The sequence below is a fragment of the Colossoma macropomum genome, unplaced genomic scaffold (genome assembly GCF_904425465.1).
Source record: "Colossoma macropomum unplaced genomic scaffold, Colossoma_macropomum, whole genome shotgun sequence".
Classification (NCBI taxonomy): Eukaryota; Metazoa; Chordata; class Actinopteri; order Characiformes; family Serrasalmidae; genus Colossoma; species Colossoma macropomum.
The window spans coordinates 7,995,500-8,010,945 of NW_023494787.1; the positions used below are offsets into that span (position 1 = coordinate 7,995,500).

The 15,446-nt window shown below is 37.3% G+C and overlaps 1 protein-coding gene across 3 annotated transcripts in view; it reads right to left on the reverse strand.

The window, feature by feature from the left end:
* The window catches only part of pkn1b (protein kinase N1b), a 75,028-nt gene that overhangs the window by 37,818 nt on the left and 21,764 nt on the right, over positions 1 to 15,446 (reverse strand). The window contains exon 1 of one of the 3 annotated variants that reach the window (XM_036566028.1): positions 5,874 to 6,225. The exons of the other annotated variants lie outside the window; for them this stretch is intronic. Within the exon in view, the coding sequence (XP_036421921.1) occupies positions 5,874 to 5,963 (90 nt within the window). The 5' untranslated portion in view covers positions 5,964 to 6,225. Of the gene's footprint in view, positions 1 to 5,873; positions 6,226 to 15,446 lie in introns of those variants that run through there. 3 annotated transcript variants of the gene reach the window in all.

The following is a 15,446-nucleotide window of genomic DNA, read 5'->3' on the forward strand; positions in this document are numbered from 1 at the left end:
CTTAATGATCCATTCTAACATCATTACAACAGCAGTCATTTAGATCAGGATAAGTACCTGCTTCAACAGGCACTGACAACATAATCTGATAGAAACGCTCTCAGCAACACACACTAACACACTAACAGACACACACATACACCCACACACAGACACACACATTGTAATACCATTACCAAAAAACCATATAAATATGCCCCATCTTAGGGGTGGGCAATACAACTATATTTATCACTGTTGTGATAAATTCCTTCACATTACAACACAATATGCTTTATAGGCTTTTCTAAGTATGTCTTGGATATAGTCAGTACCGAACAAGCACTGACCAACCACATGTTGCATTATAAAGAGAGCCTAATTAGTGTGTTTAACCCTTTGAGTCCAATGCAAAAAAAGGGGCTATTTCTGCCGTTTAATCTGAACTTCTCTAAAAATACTGTCATTTCTCAGTGCTGTTGTTGCATTTATTTGATATGTAAAGATAGATTTTTAATTAGTTTGTCTCACAAACTACCTTTTTGAACAAGAAAACGCATAAATAGGAAAATGTTTTTGAACACCCTGGTCAAATTACATGTTTTGTTAATATTCTAAATGAAAATAAATTACACATCCTCTCTCTCTCTCTCTCTCTCTCTCTCTATACATATATATATGTATATATATATATATATATATATATATAGAGAGAGAGAGAGAGAGAGAGATAGATAGATAGATAGATAGATAGATAGATAGATAGATACACTGATCAGGCATAACATTATTGTGTCTGATCCAGTCATACCAGCACAACACACACTAACGCACCACCACCATATCAGTGTTACTCCAGTGCTGAGAATGATCCACCAGCCAAATAGTACCTGCTCTGTGAGGGTCCATGGGGGTCCTGACCACTGAAGAACAGAGTAAAAGAAGGCTAACAAAGTATGCAGAGAAACAGATGGACTACAGTCTGTAATTGTAGAACTACAAAGTGCACCTATATAGTAAGTGGAGCTGATAAAATAGATAATGAGCGTAGAAACAAGGAGGTGGTCATAATGTTATGCCAGATCTGTGTGTATGTGTATATATATATATATATATATACATATATATATACATATATATATCAATCAGTTGCACACAAGTAAATAAAGTAATTTAGTTAGGTCACGGGAGTGGTCAGGCTTCTTTCCAGAGAAACCTCAGAGCCTGTTTACCCTGTTTAGTCAGATTTCTTTTACACTTTTCACTAAAATGCGTCCTCAGTTTGACTGGATGTTATCCGATACACTTTTGCTGTGTAGCTCATAAGCACATAAACACATATACCATTTCCATATTACTTCTGTTTACTTTTTTCCCTGTTATGATATGAGTTGACAAGCCGGGGTGGAACATGTTCATCGTTCCAGAGTGTATGAAGACACTTGTTTTGGGGAACTCCAGCTTCACATATCCTCTATCTTTCATTTCATTATCTCACCTGCCAGTCTGTGCTCGGCAGATGCATTTCCGCTCACAGAACTGCAGACGGATGACGAAAAAGCATTCTGTTTCCGTCTCTGACCACCACCAAATGCGATTTGTGTGAGCTGGTTGTAAACCAAACACAACGCATCCTGAGGTGTTTCTACCTGGATTGTCAAGCGATCAGGTAAAATCCGAACTTGATCCGATCACCAAAAACGGCTGTTTGTGAAAGGGGTAAACAGACCCAGAATTGTTAACAGAGTCAGACCTGGACACAGGAACTGGAGTCCAAGTCAAGACCAAGACTTTGTAGTAGGTGAGTCTGAGTCAAGACCGATATCAGGAGTGGCTGAGACCAAGACAGCACCAAAACAAGACCAAGTCCAGATTAATTTTTTTTTTTCAAAATAACATAAAAAGAGGAAGGGGGGGGGGGCAAAATTCATTTGTGATTCATTTTAAATTCATCATCATTCATTATACATGATACATCAATGAATAATATTATATTTTCTAATGTATTTTGTAAAATAATATGCTTAAGAATATTATTAATTATTATCATATTATAGTCTTTGTCCACCTTTGCATTGTAACTTTTGGAAGCAAATGATTGTGAGATTATTCTCTGTTCGTTATTCTCTAAAACTAATTCATACTGGCAGCAAACAAATTTTATTTAAACATAAAAAGCAGGGGTCTTGAATTCAAATAACACTGGGAGCCACTAGCCAGATGGTCTTCTCTGAGGGGGGCCAGTAGAAACAGTGTAGAGAAAAAGTGTGCATTTTAACTACATATATGCACTCATTTATCAATACTTAGCAAGTCTTCTGTCACCACAAACCACTATTACCACTAATGGTTACATTATTATTATTATTACTATTATTATTATTATTATTGTAGTACAATAAATGCATAGAATGTCTAATAAACAGTTCAGCATTCACTTTAAATAAACTAACATTTAAGATTTAAATTCAAATAACCTGGGAGCCACTAGCCAGGTGGAACCAGGAACCAGAAATCTGAAGTGTTTAATGTCTCTATCCCTAACCAGACCTGTTACAATCATGAAATTTTAGCTGACAATTAACTGACATATAAAAAATTGTGAATAACAATTTAATTGCCTTTTTTGGATCATTGTATGCAACTAATAAAGTAAAAGCCAAAACTGCTTTAATATGATTAGCTCTCATCCCAGCTGATGAGAGATACAGCTCAAGCTCAAATAAACAAACATTACTCACCACTGCCCTCTAAAGGTGTTATAGAACTAGAAGATACTAGAAACTAGAGGGTTTGTTGTTTGTGTACGATCTTGTCTCAACAAAAGTTTACTGCTTTCTTTTATTTACACTTGCATCAACCTAGTGGACAAAAATGCAACCAATTCACATCCTGTTTGAAACTTAAAACATGATTATGCAAGCTAATGACTGATAAACAAAAAATGAAAATAATTGTGCTCAGAATAAACGATTATATCCCACAGGGCTGATATAATTATTACATAATCAGGCAAGTAATAATTATATCAGGCCTATACCTCACACATATTATACAAAATGGTCATGCGTGCATTGCATGATGCCTGGAACATTGTTTTATGATCAGTTTAAAAAAAAACAGGCATAAAATGTATTTTAAAAATCACAGTGGAAATGTACATGTAGGGAATTGTGACAAAACACAGTACCTAAATAAAACTTATTTTTTCAGATTTATGACTATTTTACCATCATCACCATTACACAGAAAAACCTCAGAAGACACATGTAGGTTCACTGGTGGTTTTGGATAGTAAATAAAAGGGTTATATTTGTGTTGTAGACATTGTGACTCCTGATTCCTATCAGCACCACTGTAAAGAAAGTCAGTAAGGTTCTCTACAATGAGCCATTTCACATCAAACCACTCTGAATGACTTTGTTAACATCATCTCACAGGGGAGCAAACCACAGTAGTGGTCCCTACCAGCACAATACACACGTCTTACAGACACAGACTGCTAACAATCCGTCTAACTTATAAATGAGAACTGAAAAACATTAACTGCTAAGTTGGCAACATTATTAATATAAGTGACGGTCCACTGCTGGGTCCTGGGGTGACCACCCCTCCGCCTTACTGCTGACTCTGCATCTGCCTACAGTACTGAACTGACAAGCACATTGTATTATTTAAGTCTAGCTTAACCAAATAATCACTATAAAAGTTCACAATATACTACTAGTGGTGAGCTTTCTCTGACACCTCGAAGGTGAACTCTGAGCCTGTGTGTGTGTGTATGTGTAGCCACAGTTCATCAGTGCATCATGTGAGGAAGTGGGGTAGAAAATGGCTGCCTCTATAAGAAGCTTTCATAATTACTTTGTGACACTAGCACTTGTTAACAATACAGAACATTTTCAGGTCAACCTTTGCATTGAGGTTAGAATGATTTCACAATAGTGGATATAGAGAAGTGTTTACAGGTTATTTACAGGTGAAAAGTCATCACATCTCAGCAATTTACATAAACTATTCCTTTAAATGGAACTTCCCCTACCACAGAGCGTGATAGCAGATGACAAAGCATAGAGGAAGAAAAATGGAGTTCTAAACTTAGAAAATAACTGCTGAAACTGAGGAACACGCTCACATGCACACACACACGCACACACACACACACACACACTGCGATGCCCAACTTATGTGTGTCAATTGTGCATTACAGCTAATATGTTATGCTTAATTAATACATATTTTATACAGATATATGTCTGCAGCAAAACAAGACAAGCACATACCGTCCTGTGAAAAAGTCAGAGACTGCCCTTCTATTATTTAATTTTGACTCAAAAAGGCCATTAAGCATAAATTACTCATTTTTTCAGCATCAAGAAAAAAAATCAGAAAATAATATTTAACAGAAAATTACATACACGCCTCAACATCTAGATATCATACACATATTTTTTCTGTATTTAATGTGTCCACCCTTTACCTTTAAGTTCATCTTTTTTTCAGGAAACTCATTTTAATTTTATAAAGAAATCTGCAGGGATATTTTTTCACTTCTTCAAAGTTCAGTCTTAAAAGTTGGTTGCATTTTTTGCTTCTGCCGATTCAAGCAAATACCAATTTAGACTAATCAGTCCAGAAAACTTTACTACATATCTCAGATGTCTAGGTATCTTTCATGTTTTAAGGGCACATTTTATTCTTTTTTGTCTGTTTCCTTTTCTCAGTGATGGTTTCCTGACAGCTACACGTCCTCTCAGACTCATAGTGTTGAGTCGTCTTCTCACAGTGGAAGGATGGACAGAAACACCTGTGACTTTTTCAAATTTGAAGTAAGAGTGGAGCTTGATTTTCTCCTCTCTCTCAAAGATTAAAGCTTAGGTACTGCTTATCTGATGGGCACGGTTTTGATGGTCTACCAGGTCTCACGTGATTGGAAACTCCTGTTTTTTACACTTTTTTTGCTTTGACTTTCCTCTTTATTATGCAAGTGTATTATCTTATATTTAATCTCCTTAGAAACGTCTCCTGAAGAGAATAACTCACACTTTATGGCTGATTTGACTAGAAATTAAACAAATAAAGGGTCTCTGATTTTATACTTTTGAATAAACTGTGTTGATATAATAGGGGAGACCTGAGAGGGTTGTAATATTAGTAATTGCAACACCCCCAGTTTCGTCAATTAGAAACAACTACTAAGGTAATAACACTAGTGTGCACACTTACCCCCCTTCCAGCTAAACAGTGATGTGTTTACGTAATAAAAGCCACTCTTACTGATACGGCCTAAATCAGAAGTTTCTCTAGTTCTAGCTTAGTTTAATGTGTTAATAAAATGTCATCACTGACCAGGAAGGGGTGGGTTGTAACACAGAAGGTAATGTAGGACGAATGGTCAAAGAACAAAAGGCCCACTAACATTTCTTATTTGAACCCACTCAAGTTGAACTTTAACTGCCACTGAAAATCTGCCTTTGACTAAAAGGTTCAATTTCAGAGTTATTCCCGCTCTGAAATTAAAGTTAAATCAACAAAACTTTTTTTTAAAATGGCCTTTACAAAATGTACGTCAATAAACTCTTGTAAACTCCACCTACTGTTACATTCTAATCCCACAGTGGGGCAGGTTGTAAAGAAGGATTGTATTAGCTCGTATTGTGAATTAGTAGTAGATTTCTACACTACTGCTGTTTGTAACAAACAAAAATGTGTATAGTACAAACACTCATTGGGTTATAGAGATTGAGACAACCCCACCCCATCCCGACCCCCCTGCTCTCGACCTATATTTTATTCATGTACACATCTATCTAAAGTAAATTCAGTTCTATTTCAGTTTACTTCCAATGGAAATATGAAGTCTTCAGAAAGTGTAGTTTGAGGAGGTTTCTTACCAGGCCGTCTGTCTCGATGCCGTCAGAAAGGAGAGATGAATCTCCTCCGTGCTCCTCCAAGCCTTCGCTCACTCCTCCTTCACTCGCCATTATACTCCTCTAACGTACTGTACTTGAGATTTTGTCCTGTCTCACTCTGTTTCTGCTGCTCAACTATGTTTAGTAGCCAGTACAGCAGAGTGCAGTTCAAATACTAATTACTCTGCTCAGTTTGAATCTACACTAACTTCCTCCACAAACTCAGAGAGGGAGAGACTAGTTACCTCCCCAGTTTCCTGTTCATATACGAACTAGAGGAAGATCATTGCCATTTTGCACTTTTGCTGAGTACTAATGCCTGCCCACACACACAAAGACACACACACACACACACACAACAAACATACTGAACCGCATTGCTTCCTGTTCACAGGGCAAGAGACAACCAACCTAAGACAACCGGTATATGTGTGAAGGTGTGTGTGTGTGTGTGTGTATGTGTGTGCGCGCACGTATATAAAAGCAGTTTGAAATTTTTGTTTGGCCTGCCGGACATTTTTACTTCTTACGTGTAGATGGCTGAGGATGGCGTTAAGGCTCAAAGGTCAAGAGTGTGAGCCAACTCTGGAAATATGTGGTAGCTTATTCGTAATCCAAACCAAAATAGCCATTACTGTAGCATCAGTGTAACTAGGGATGCATCGATACCGATACTGGTATTGGGAATCAGGCCAATACCATGCTCATTTACTCATTTTACTCATAGAAATTCACCAATACCCACATTCCAATACCAGATGACACCATGTGAGGTAAGCTCAGTGTACGCTACTGCGCTAATGAACAAATGACTCTAGCTGGCAGTGAAGGAGACTCTGCTCAGACAGTGTTACTGACTCGGTGACAGCCGGACACAAAGTTGCTGGTTACTGTGTGATTCTTGGCTGTTTCTGAACACACAATCTCAACCGCTCCCCTGATACAGGTGGAAATTCATCATTTTCTGTCGAAGACAGTATATGCCAACTTTACTTTGCTTGACTGAATAGACTAGTGAGGATAAACATTAATATGGTGGCTCTTTTTGTGAAATAGGCTGTAGAGAGACTGTATTGTCTTACTGTGTACATCACCACCTGCTTTTAGCTTCCATGCACAGTATTGGCAGCGCTGCTCAGTTTCTCTTTGCTCAGTACTCTGAGCACAGTGTGTTTTGTGAATTTTGAAAATTTATTTGAAATTGTTCATGGACAGAGCATTTCAAGTAGCATGGATTGAGTGTTTTCCTATAGAGTGATATAAATCGTAGGCTTTGTAGGCTTTGTCCGTACATGATGGTCTATTCAAACGTACAGTGTGAGTCACCAAAGATCAAGATTTCTAAAATCGCACAGTGTATGTCTGGCTTTAGAGGACATTCAGCTATAGCTCAACCAGCCAGACAAACACTTCAGACATAAAACTCTACAAGTAAACTACTCAGATGTGTTAGCCTCGGATGTGATCCCTGCTGTCACTGAGCTCTTGTTGTTAAAAAAGACAGATGAGAATAAAAATTATGAAACATACTTTACTTACAGCTGTACAGAACAAAACTCGCTCTTCTCCACTGCAGTGCTGCTCGATCAAAGGTAACTATGCAGCATAGCTAGCTAATGCACATCATTTAGAATCAGCTAGATTTTATGGATTTAACTGTTTGGTACATTGCACTCATTTACACTAACAACTAATTAATTCTAATCAGGTCACTCAGTATGATATCAACAGTGTCAAAGGGCAGTGATTTTCCAAATTTCAGCATAATTAGATGGTTTAGATGCTAACAAAGTCTTTTACAGTGGTTTGATGTGAAATGCTATAGAGAAACTTTGTATTACAAAATGGTGCTGTGTTATAGAGAAACTTACAGAACCAGAGTTCATAGCTATGATGTTAGGAACTGACTTTTTTACATCAAAAAGAATGTATATGCATACACTCAACCAACACTGCATCAGCCTACACTAAATGTGTTCGCTCATCACAGGCTCAACAACACAGCAAATTGCATCCTAGGCTAAAGCATACTGCCTCAGCAGACATGCAAAAATGTTTATGGACCATTTATATCTTACCTTTGATAACCTTTTGCACAGGAGTAGATATTTGATTTGATATTCAGACATACCCGTTTCAGCTTTTTGTAGTAAAATACGGACAAATTAAAAGACCAAAGACAAAGCAACTTTTTAACACAAGTTGACATTTTGGTTTTATTTTTCTGCAGAGGGGTAGAAACAATACACTCAACTCTGTCATGGTCTCAGCTCCCCCAGGCACATCTTTTGACCAGAGCTGGAGCTACATTTTTGTTGCTTAACTCCTTCTGAGTTACTACGTATTTAGTTGTGTTATGCTGCTGATATGAAATTTAATCCAGTAATCATCAGCTACTCACAAGCTAGAAAGCAGCTTTTTAAGAGAATGCATAGCCTGATACTTCAATAGTAGATTTAGTTTTTTGCATAAAGTTCTTGTCCATTAAGCATTTTAGCAAGAGTATGGACACACATTTTGCATTATATTTTAAGGGCTGCAGAATTCGGTTGGCAATTCGATCCAACCCAAAGACTCAGGTGGATATGTTGGTCGTTCTTTAACAAAAATGACTAGGATATTTAGTCACATGACACGATGCTAAGGTAGGCTACAACTGACTATTTAATTGTCATGTTGCTTCTGTTGAGTGTAGCCTGAACCTACTGTAAGCCAACTCTGGTCAGGCCATATATGTTCATTAACTTTGGCTGATAACGTGGTAAATGTTAGCAGACTACATTATGTTACTTTGATATCTGTTAGATTAGGCTCAGTTTTTTCCCCTAAAGTCTTGTTTATAAAAATGCAATACTGTTTGATTTTTTACGGGTTTTATCCATGATGTTAGGTTTGTTGGTTATTTGTTAATCACTGACTACTAACAATGAGTTGTCGGTTAAAAGAATTTGCATCCTTAATTAGAAAACAACCTGAGCCTGACCTGAGCCAAATGTTGTATGTAAAATATTGTCCTGAACTGGGTCTGAAATGTGACACTTGTCTGCCCTGTTGGTCTTGGGTCAGGTAGCAGACTGCTAGTAAGAATATGTGCTTCTGTGTATGTGACAGAGAGAGAGAGAGAGAGAGAGAGAGAGAGAGAGAGAGAGAGAGAGAGAGAGAGAGAGAGAATGTGTGTCAGTAAGCGTGTGTGTGTATTCATGCATTGAGTGAAAGGCGATGTGTGTAATGAAGTTTTAATGGCTTCAGGTGGAGCTGCAGTTATAAATAGCTCCAGACAGACTCTTATTCAGATGAGGGGCGGAGCACAAGAAAACTGATCGCTCTCTTTCTCTCTCTCTCTTTCTCTGTGTCTATATTTCTCTCTCTCTTTTTCTCTCGATTTCTATCTTTCTTTCTCTCCCTCTCTATCCATCTCTGTCTCTCTCCCTCCCTTTCTATCCAACTCTATGTCTCTCTCTCTCTCTCTCTCTCTTTCTCTCTCTCTCTCTCCATCTCTCTCTCTCTCTCTCTCTCTCTCTCTCTCTCTCTCTCTCTGTTTTCAGATTCATTGCTTTACTGGTTTAACTGCTTTTGAATAATGTTGCAAAATCAATTGTTCATGTGGTGATGAGATTAGGAAAGATACTGGCTCCTATTCAGATGAGGGGCGGAGCACGAGAAAACTGATCTCTCTCTCTCTCCCTTTCTCTCGATTTCTCTCTCTCTCTCTCCCTTTCTATCCATCTCTACGTCTCTCTCTCTCTCTCTCTCCCTTTCTATGCATCCCTATCTCTCTCTCTCTTCCTTTCTATCCATCTCTCTCTCTCTCTCTGTGTTTCCAGATTCATTGCTTTACTGGTTTAACTGCTTTTTAATAATGTTGCAAAATCAATTGTTCACACGGTGATAAGATTAGTTAAGATATTGGGTCATTCCACGCCAACTCACCTACGGTCTGTATGGTTATATTATAAATTTCCACTTTAAAAAACAAGAAAGAGCTTAAATTTTATTCATGCAACTAAGCAAAACTTCAAAGCTGTGCTCCAATTAGTTTTTCAGTACTGAATTTTTGAAGTTTCTCCCACCAGGTTGTAAATGGCATTTTTTATATTGAGTTTAATTGCTTACAGTTCTTATTCAGCTTCAAAGGTCATTTTTAATTCAAATAGTGCACTGCAAAATTAATCATTTTGACAGAATATTAAACAAAATTTAAATTTTGCAAAAATAATTTTGCAAACTGACTAAAAGACTCAATAACATCGTTAAAAATATTGCATCTGACATTTAACAATATTGCATCTAACTTGTTGTGGGCATTTATTACCATAAAACCAGTTGATTTAAACTGAAATATTATTCATAGTGTTGTATTCACACTTGATATTTTAGCTCAGTACAGTCATTCTATAAGCAGTTCAATTTGATATTTGAAATGTGATTTAGAACTTGACGGAGGAAAAAAGGATTAACTAAATTAATAATTAATTAAATTAAACTTAAAATTTGGTAGGTTTATATGTATTAAACTGAAGTCAAAATTAAACTTAGCTTAGCACTGGAATCTTGTAGGTTTACATGTATTAGACTTAAGTTTCCATCTGATTGTTTTCAGGGAAATCCATGACGCAACTAGATATAGCCAAGTTGTTACTACTAATAATAACATGCATACACGTCCACTCTTCTTCTTTCTATCTGATCTACTCTTTCTCTTTCTACCCTCTCTACTCTCCTCAGCCTCTCTCTTCCCTCCTTTTATATCTTTCACTTTAATTTGTCCTCTCTCCATCCGAGTCATGTTTAACAGAACAGCACAATTCTTATGACTTCATTTCAGTATCAGCCAGCATGGTGTTTGCTCAATATCAGTGCCCAAAACCCGGCTTCTCCTTTAAAAAACCTCTCAAAAGAGGCTACATTAAAAAGGTTGATTTTTTCAGGTGTGGCATATGTTAGCAAAGTAGTGGATTAAAGTCACAGTCAGCACTTCACAGCCAGCTTTTGGCACTGTGAAAAGGGAAGATTTTAAAACTCATCCCAACTCATCACAAAGCTATTGGATTGAGCTCCATCACTCCAGAGAACACAGTTCCACTGCTCCACAGCCCAATGCAGGGAGGCTTTGTATCCCTCTAGACAACGCTTGGCATTGGGTATGGTGACCTTAGCCTCATGTGCAGCTGCTCCAGAGCATTCTGTTCTACTGACAGTGCTTTTCTACAGAGATTACACAAGCTGTTTACAGATAATTGAACGTCTGTGTCAGCAGTGGCTGCTACTTTTGGAAACTGAATTCAGTAATACGAAGAGGTGCCTGGACACTGTTGAACATATGGTGTATTTTTGTAATTTTGCTTAAGGAAGCACCTAAATATCGGCGACTGAAACATTTTGTACAAGTGACAGCAAATACAATGTATAACTAAAAAATGATGGAATTTATTGCAGAATTCATTGAAGACCAAGCATTCCCTGTTGTTGAGGACGTTGGATTTCTTGGGTACATTCTGTAGCCTACATACTGTTGGTTTGTTTATTTCATGTAAACTGTCAGCCCAGTTTAGTCTTACTGAAAGCAGATTTTATCAATCATAAAAATATATTTTCATTATTTCACTAGTTTTATCCACATTTGTGGTTTTTCAATTTTTTCCAACCTCTCTTAATCCCTAAGAATTAAACAGGCTGTTTTTGTTACTGTGCCTTTAAGGCCGATATATGTCAGTGAGCTCCGTTTTGATTTGCAGACCTCTTCACAGAGGATCAGGGCTTTACTAGACAAACTCTGAAGTTCAGATTGAAATCTTCAGGGACATCCGAAAATATGAACCTTAGCCACTTCTTTCAGATGTGTGGATCCTTTGGAAGGTTTTTCTGCTGTCTGACAGCCAGAAACAGAATAACTTTTAATTGTTTTCCTGATATCTTCTGCTCCCTCTGCAGTAACAACACTCCTTATTACTTCAACTTTAACCACTTAAAATCTCAGGCTTATTACATGCTAAGGCTTATTATTCAGTAACTACAGGGACCTCACTGCAAACGGGCTGAGCCATTCTTAAGTTACACAAGTTGCATGAGTTGATGATGAGTTGAATCTGCTGTGTCTGAACATGGAAGTCACCACACCATGCAGGACCTTAGTCTAAGACCTCTGCTTTAAACAACAGCAGGCTTAAATGGCTGAAAAAATAACACAACTTGTCTACTTTTCTTGAAATCTTAACTGTTGTTTTGTCTTTATCTCACCAACTGAGGAATCCTGCCTTGTTAATTGTTTGAGCAGCCACTACACAGTGCTAGCAGCTCCTGACCAGGCCTTTAAGCCACTAATTCAATCATAACAGCAGTCACGGCTGGTTATGCTTCCTATTTTAAATTAATCTTAAGTATTAATTGTGAGTTACAATTATTATTTTATATAGCATCTTCCACACGTTTAATCTCCTGAAATTCGATAAGAACGTCTTGGCCAGCTTCCAAGAAAAGTTTCATCAAATATGGCAGTATGGGATTAAAGCAAAATGGTCATGTTTTCTTTGGGAAATAGCCCACAGAAATGCTATTAGTGACGCGTGTGAGCAGCATGGCCCAGTAAGTAGGCCCTGCAGTCTGGACCAATCGCTCTGTTTTCATACTTCAGATTAAATCAGAGTGAGAGAGATGATGTGTGTGTGTGTGTGTGTGTGTTTGTGTGTGTGTGTGTGTGTGTGTGTGTGTGTGTGTGTGTGTGTATGTGTGTGTGTTAGATTTGTTTGAACTGCCCTCACATCTCATCCTCTACACAGATTCAGCCGCAGCAGATCTGGGTTACAAGAGTCTACAGGAGTGACACTGCATTCTAATTACCAACAAAACACACACACACGCACACACACACACACACACACACAGAGTCTGTGTGCTGCTTTACCAATTCTCAGCAGGAATAAACAAATCTGAGCCTTGCAATGAGCTTGCAGTGCTGGACACAGGATTACACATAGACCACCTTTCATACATATATATATATATATATATATATATATATATATATATATATATATATGTGTGTATATATATATATATGTATATATATATATATATATATATATATATATATAAAACTTAGAAATATTATAAAACATATATATACAGTAAAACTCTATTACTACAATGTAATATGGTACAATAATGTTCCCTTAAGGTACTGAAGACATACCCTTGAGGGTACCACCCCGGTGACAGTTTAGTATGAGAATTAGTACCACTTTAATTATTCTATCCTTTTAATCTTAAAAGCAGTGTCCTCCCAACAAAAGGAGTCACTGACATTATGCTCCCCTTCAGACACTCACACGCAGCTACCCAAACTCACCTTAATGATTTGCCTTCAAATTTCACATACATCTAACATTTCTGAGGAGATTAATTACAAGACATTCCAAAATAATATAAATAAAATAAGTGAAAAAAAACAGACGTTTCCAAACCTGAGTACCCAAAAAGTACTAGGAGCTATAGAGAACATGTGCAAGACATGGTAGATCACCAAAACTCCAGACCATCCAGAACATCATTGGCCAGATTAAGTGGAAATGAAACAAATTAAGGGTGGTCCCTGACTTTTACATAGTACTTTATTTGTGTGTGTGTGGGGAGGGGGGGCTGACACATGGATGCACTGCTTACAAATAATCAAAAGTGCTTTAATAATGCTACATATAGACCTGCCACAATTATTACATAATCACATAATCACAATTATTTGAGATGATCAAAATTATTTAAGATGACTTCCATCATGTTTCACATTAGATTTCAAAATATTACGAAGCAGCAGCAAAGACAATGTGAATTGAGTGTGGTGGCTTGAGGCAAATAAACATAAATAAAAGAAAGCAGTGAATGCATTCACTGAAACATCAGTGGGGAAAACATCACTGAAAATAGTATATTTTCAATGAAAAAAACTAAGCTCTTCTTAACTCTGCACATGATTCTGTGTAACTAATAGATTTATGTGACATTGTGTGCACAAACCCAACAGTGTAGTGTACCAATTCAAGCTCTGCTGCCTAGTGATAACAACACCAAAACTCCTTATGTTTACTTCTTGAAACTTTAACAGTGCTTATACTCTACAGCAAACTGCAAGGAAGACTTTTAAACTAGAGGTCTTCAACAGTGGTCCTGGAGGCCTGGTGTCCAGGATAGTTTGGTAACTGTCGTATGCTGACCTACACCGACTAAGCCTTGAAATTAACAGATGAGTTGAATCTGCTGTGTCTGAACATGGAAGTCACCACACCATGCAGGACCTTAGTCTAAGACCCCTGCTTTAAACAACAGCAGGCTTAAATGGCGGAAAAAATAACACAACCCATCTACTAAGCTCTTCTTAACTCTGCATATGATTCTGTGTAACTAAGAGATTTATGTGACATTGTGTGCACAAACCCAACAGTGTAGTGCACCAGTTCAACAGTACTACATGCTTCACAGTAACATAGCAAGCAAGCAAGATGGTTAATAAACCAATTTGACCACTTTTGGCTTGAATTTTAAGAAATGCATTTAATGCACAAGAAAAGACAATTAAATCATTAATCATAATGATTTATTTGACAGTTGATCATCAGCTAAAATCTCTTGACTATGAGAGCCCTAGCACACCACCCACATATGATACATGCAGCCATTCTGACTGCAGTACACTCCTGAAAGCGTAGGGGGTGATATGGCTTCTGCTGTTTCACTACACCATGAAGAAGAATTCATTTGTTGCACTAACAGAACTTTGAGTGATAGCGGTGCTGTGACAGGGCAAAGTGAGAGGAAATGGCTGAAGGCATAATGGGTCGATTAGCTGCTTAATTGAATAACAGTCAATAGATTAAGCAATTACCGAAAAATTGTTAGTCGCCCCCAGAGACAAACAGAGCTCTGCTGCCTAGTGATGACAACACCAAAACTCCTTATGTTCACCACCACAACATACAGCACCCTGACAGGCAGAAACTATGTTGTTAAATGGATGATGTTATCCAGCATTTCTGATGTATTTGTTAGTATTTTTTGGTCTTACTCTAAATGTTTAGTTAAGCACTAACACAACAATTTTACTATTTATACTATTTATACAATAGTGTACAATTTATACTATCTACTATTTACAACTTTAATTTTTATTAATTATTAATGTTGTTTTTAGAAGGTAAACATTGAACAAAAATGTCAATGTTTGTTATCATATTGTATTGTGATGCTTATATCATGATGTGTATCATATCTTGAAGTTCTTGACTCTAGAGAGGTGGCACCTAGCAGAGAGCTGTGTAAGTGAACTGACACAAATACATAGGACACACTTTCTGTCCATGAATCTGTCCACAACTAATATTCAGCATACAGACAGACAAACAGATCATGTAGTTTCTCACTCTTACTCAGTAGGGGCAACAAGGGACACAAACACTCACATTCACACATTGAATTCTTTGATAAGGACACTCACAGATGATCAAAATTATCAGAAGGAGGCAGAGAAACAGAGATACAGAGATTTCCCATCAGATTAACAGAAAT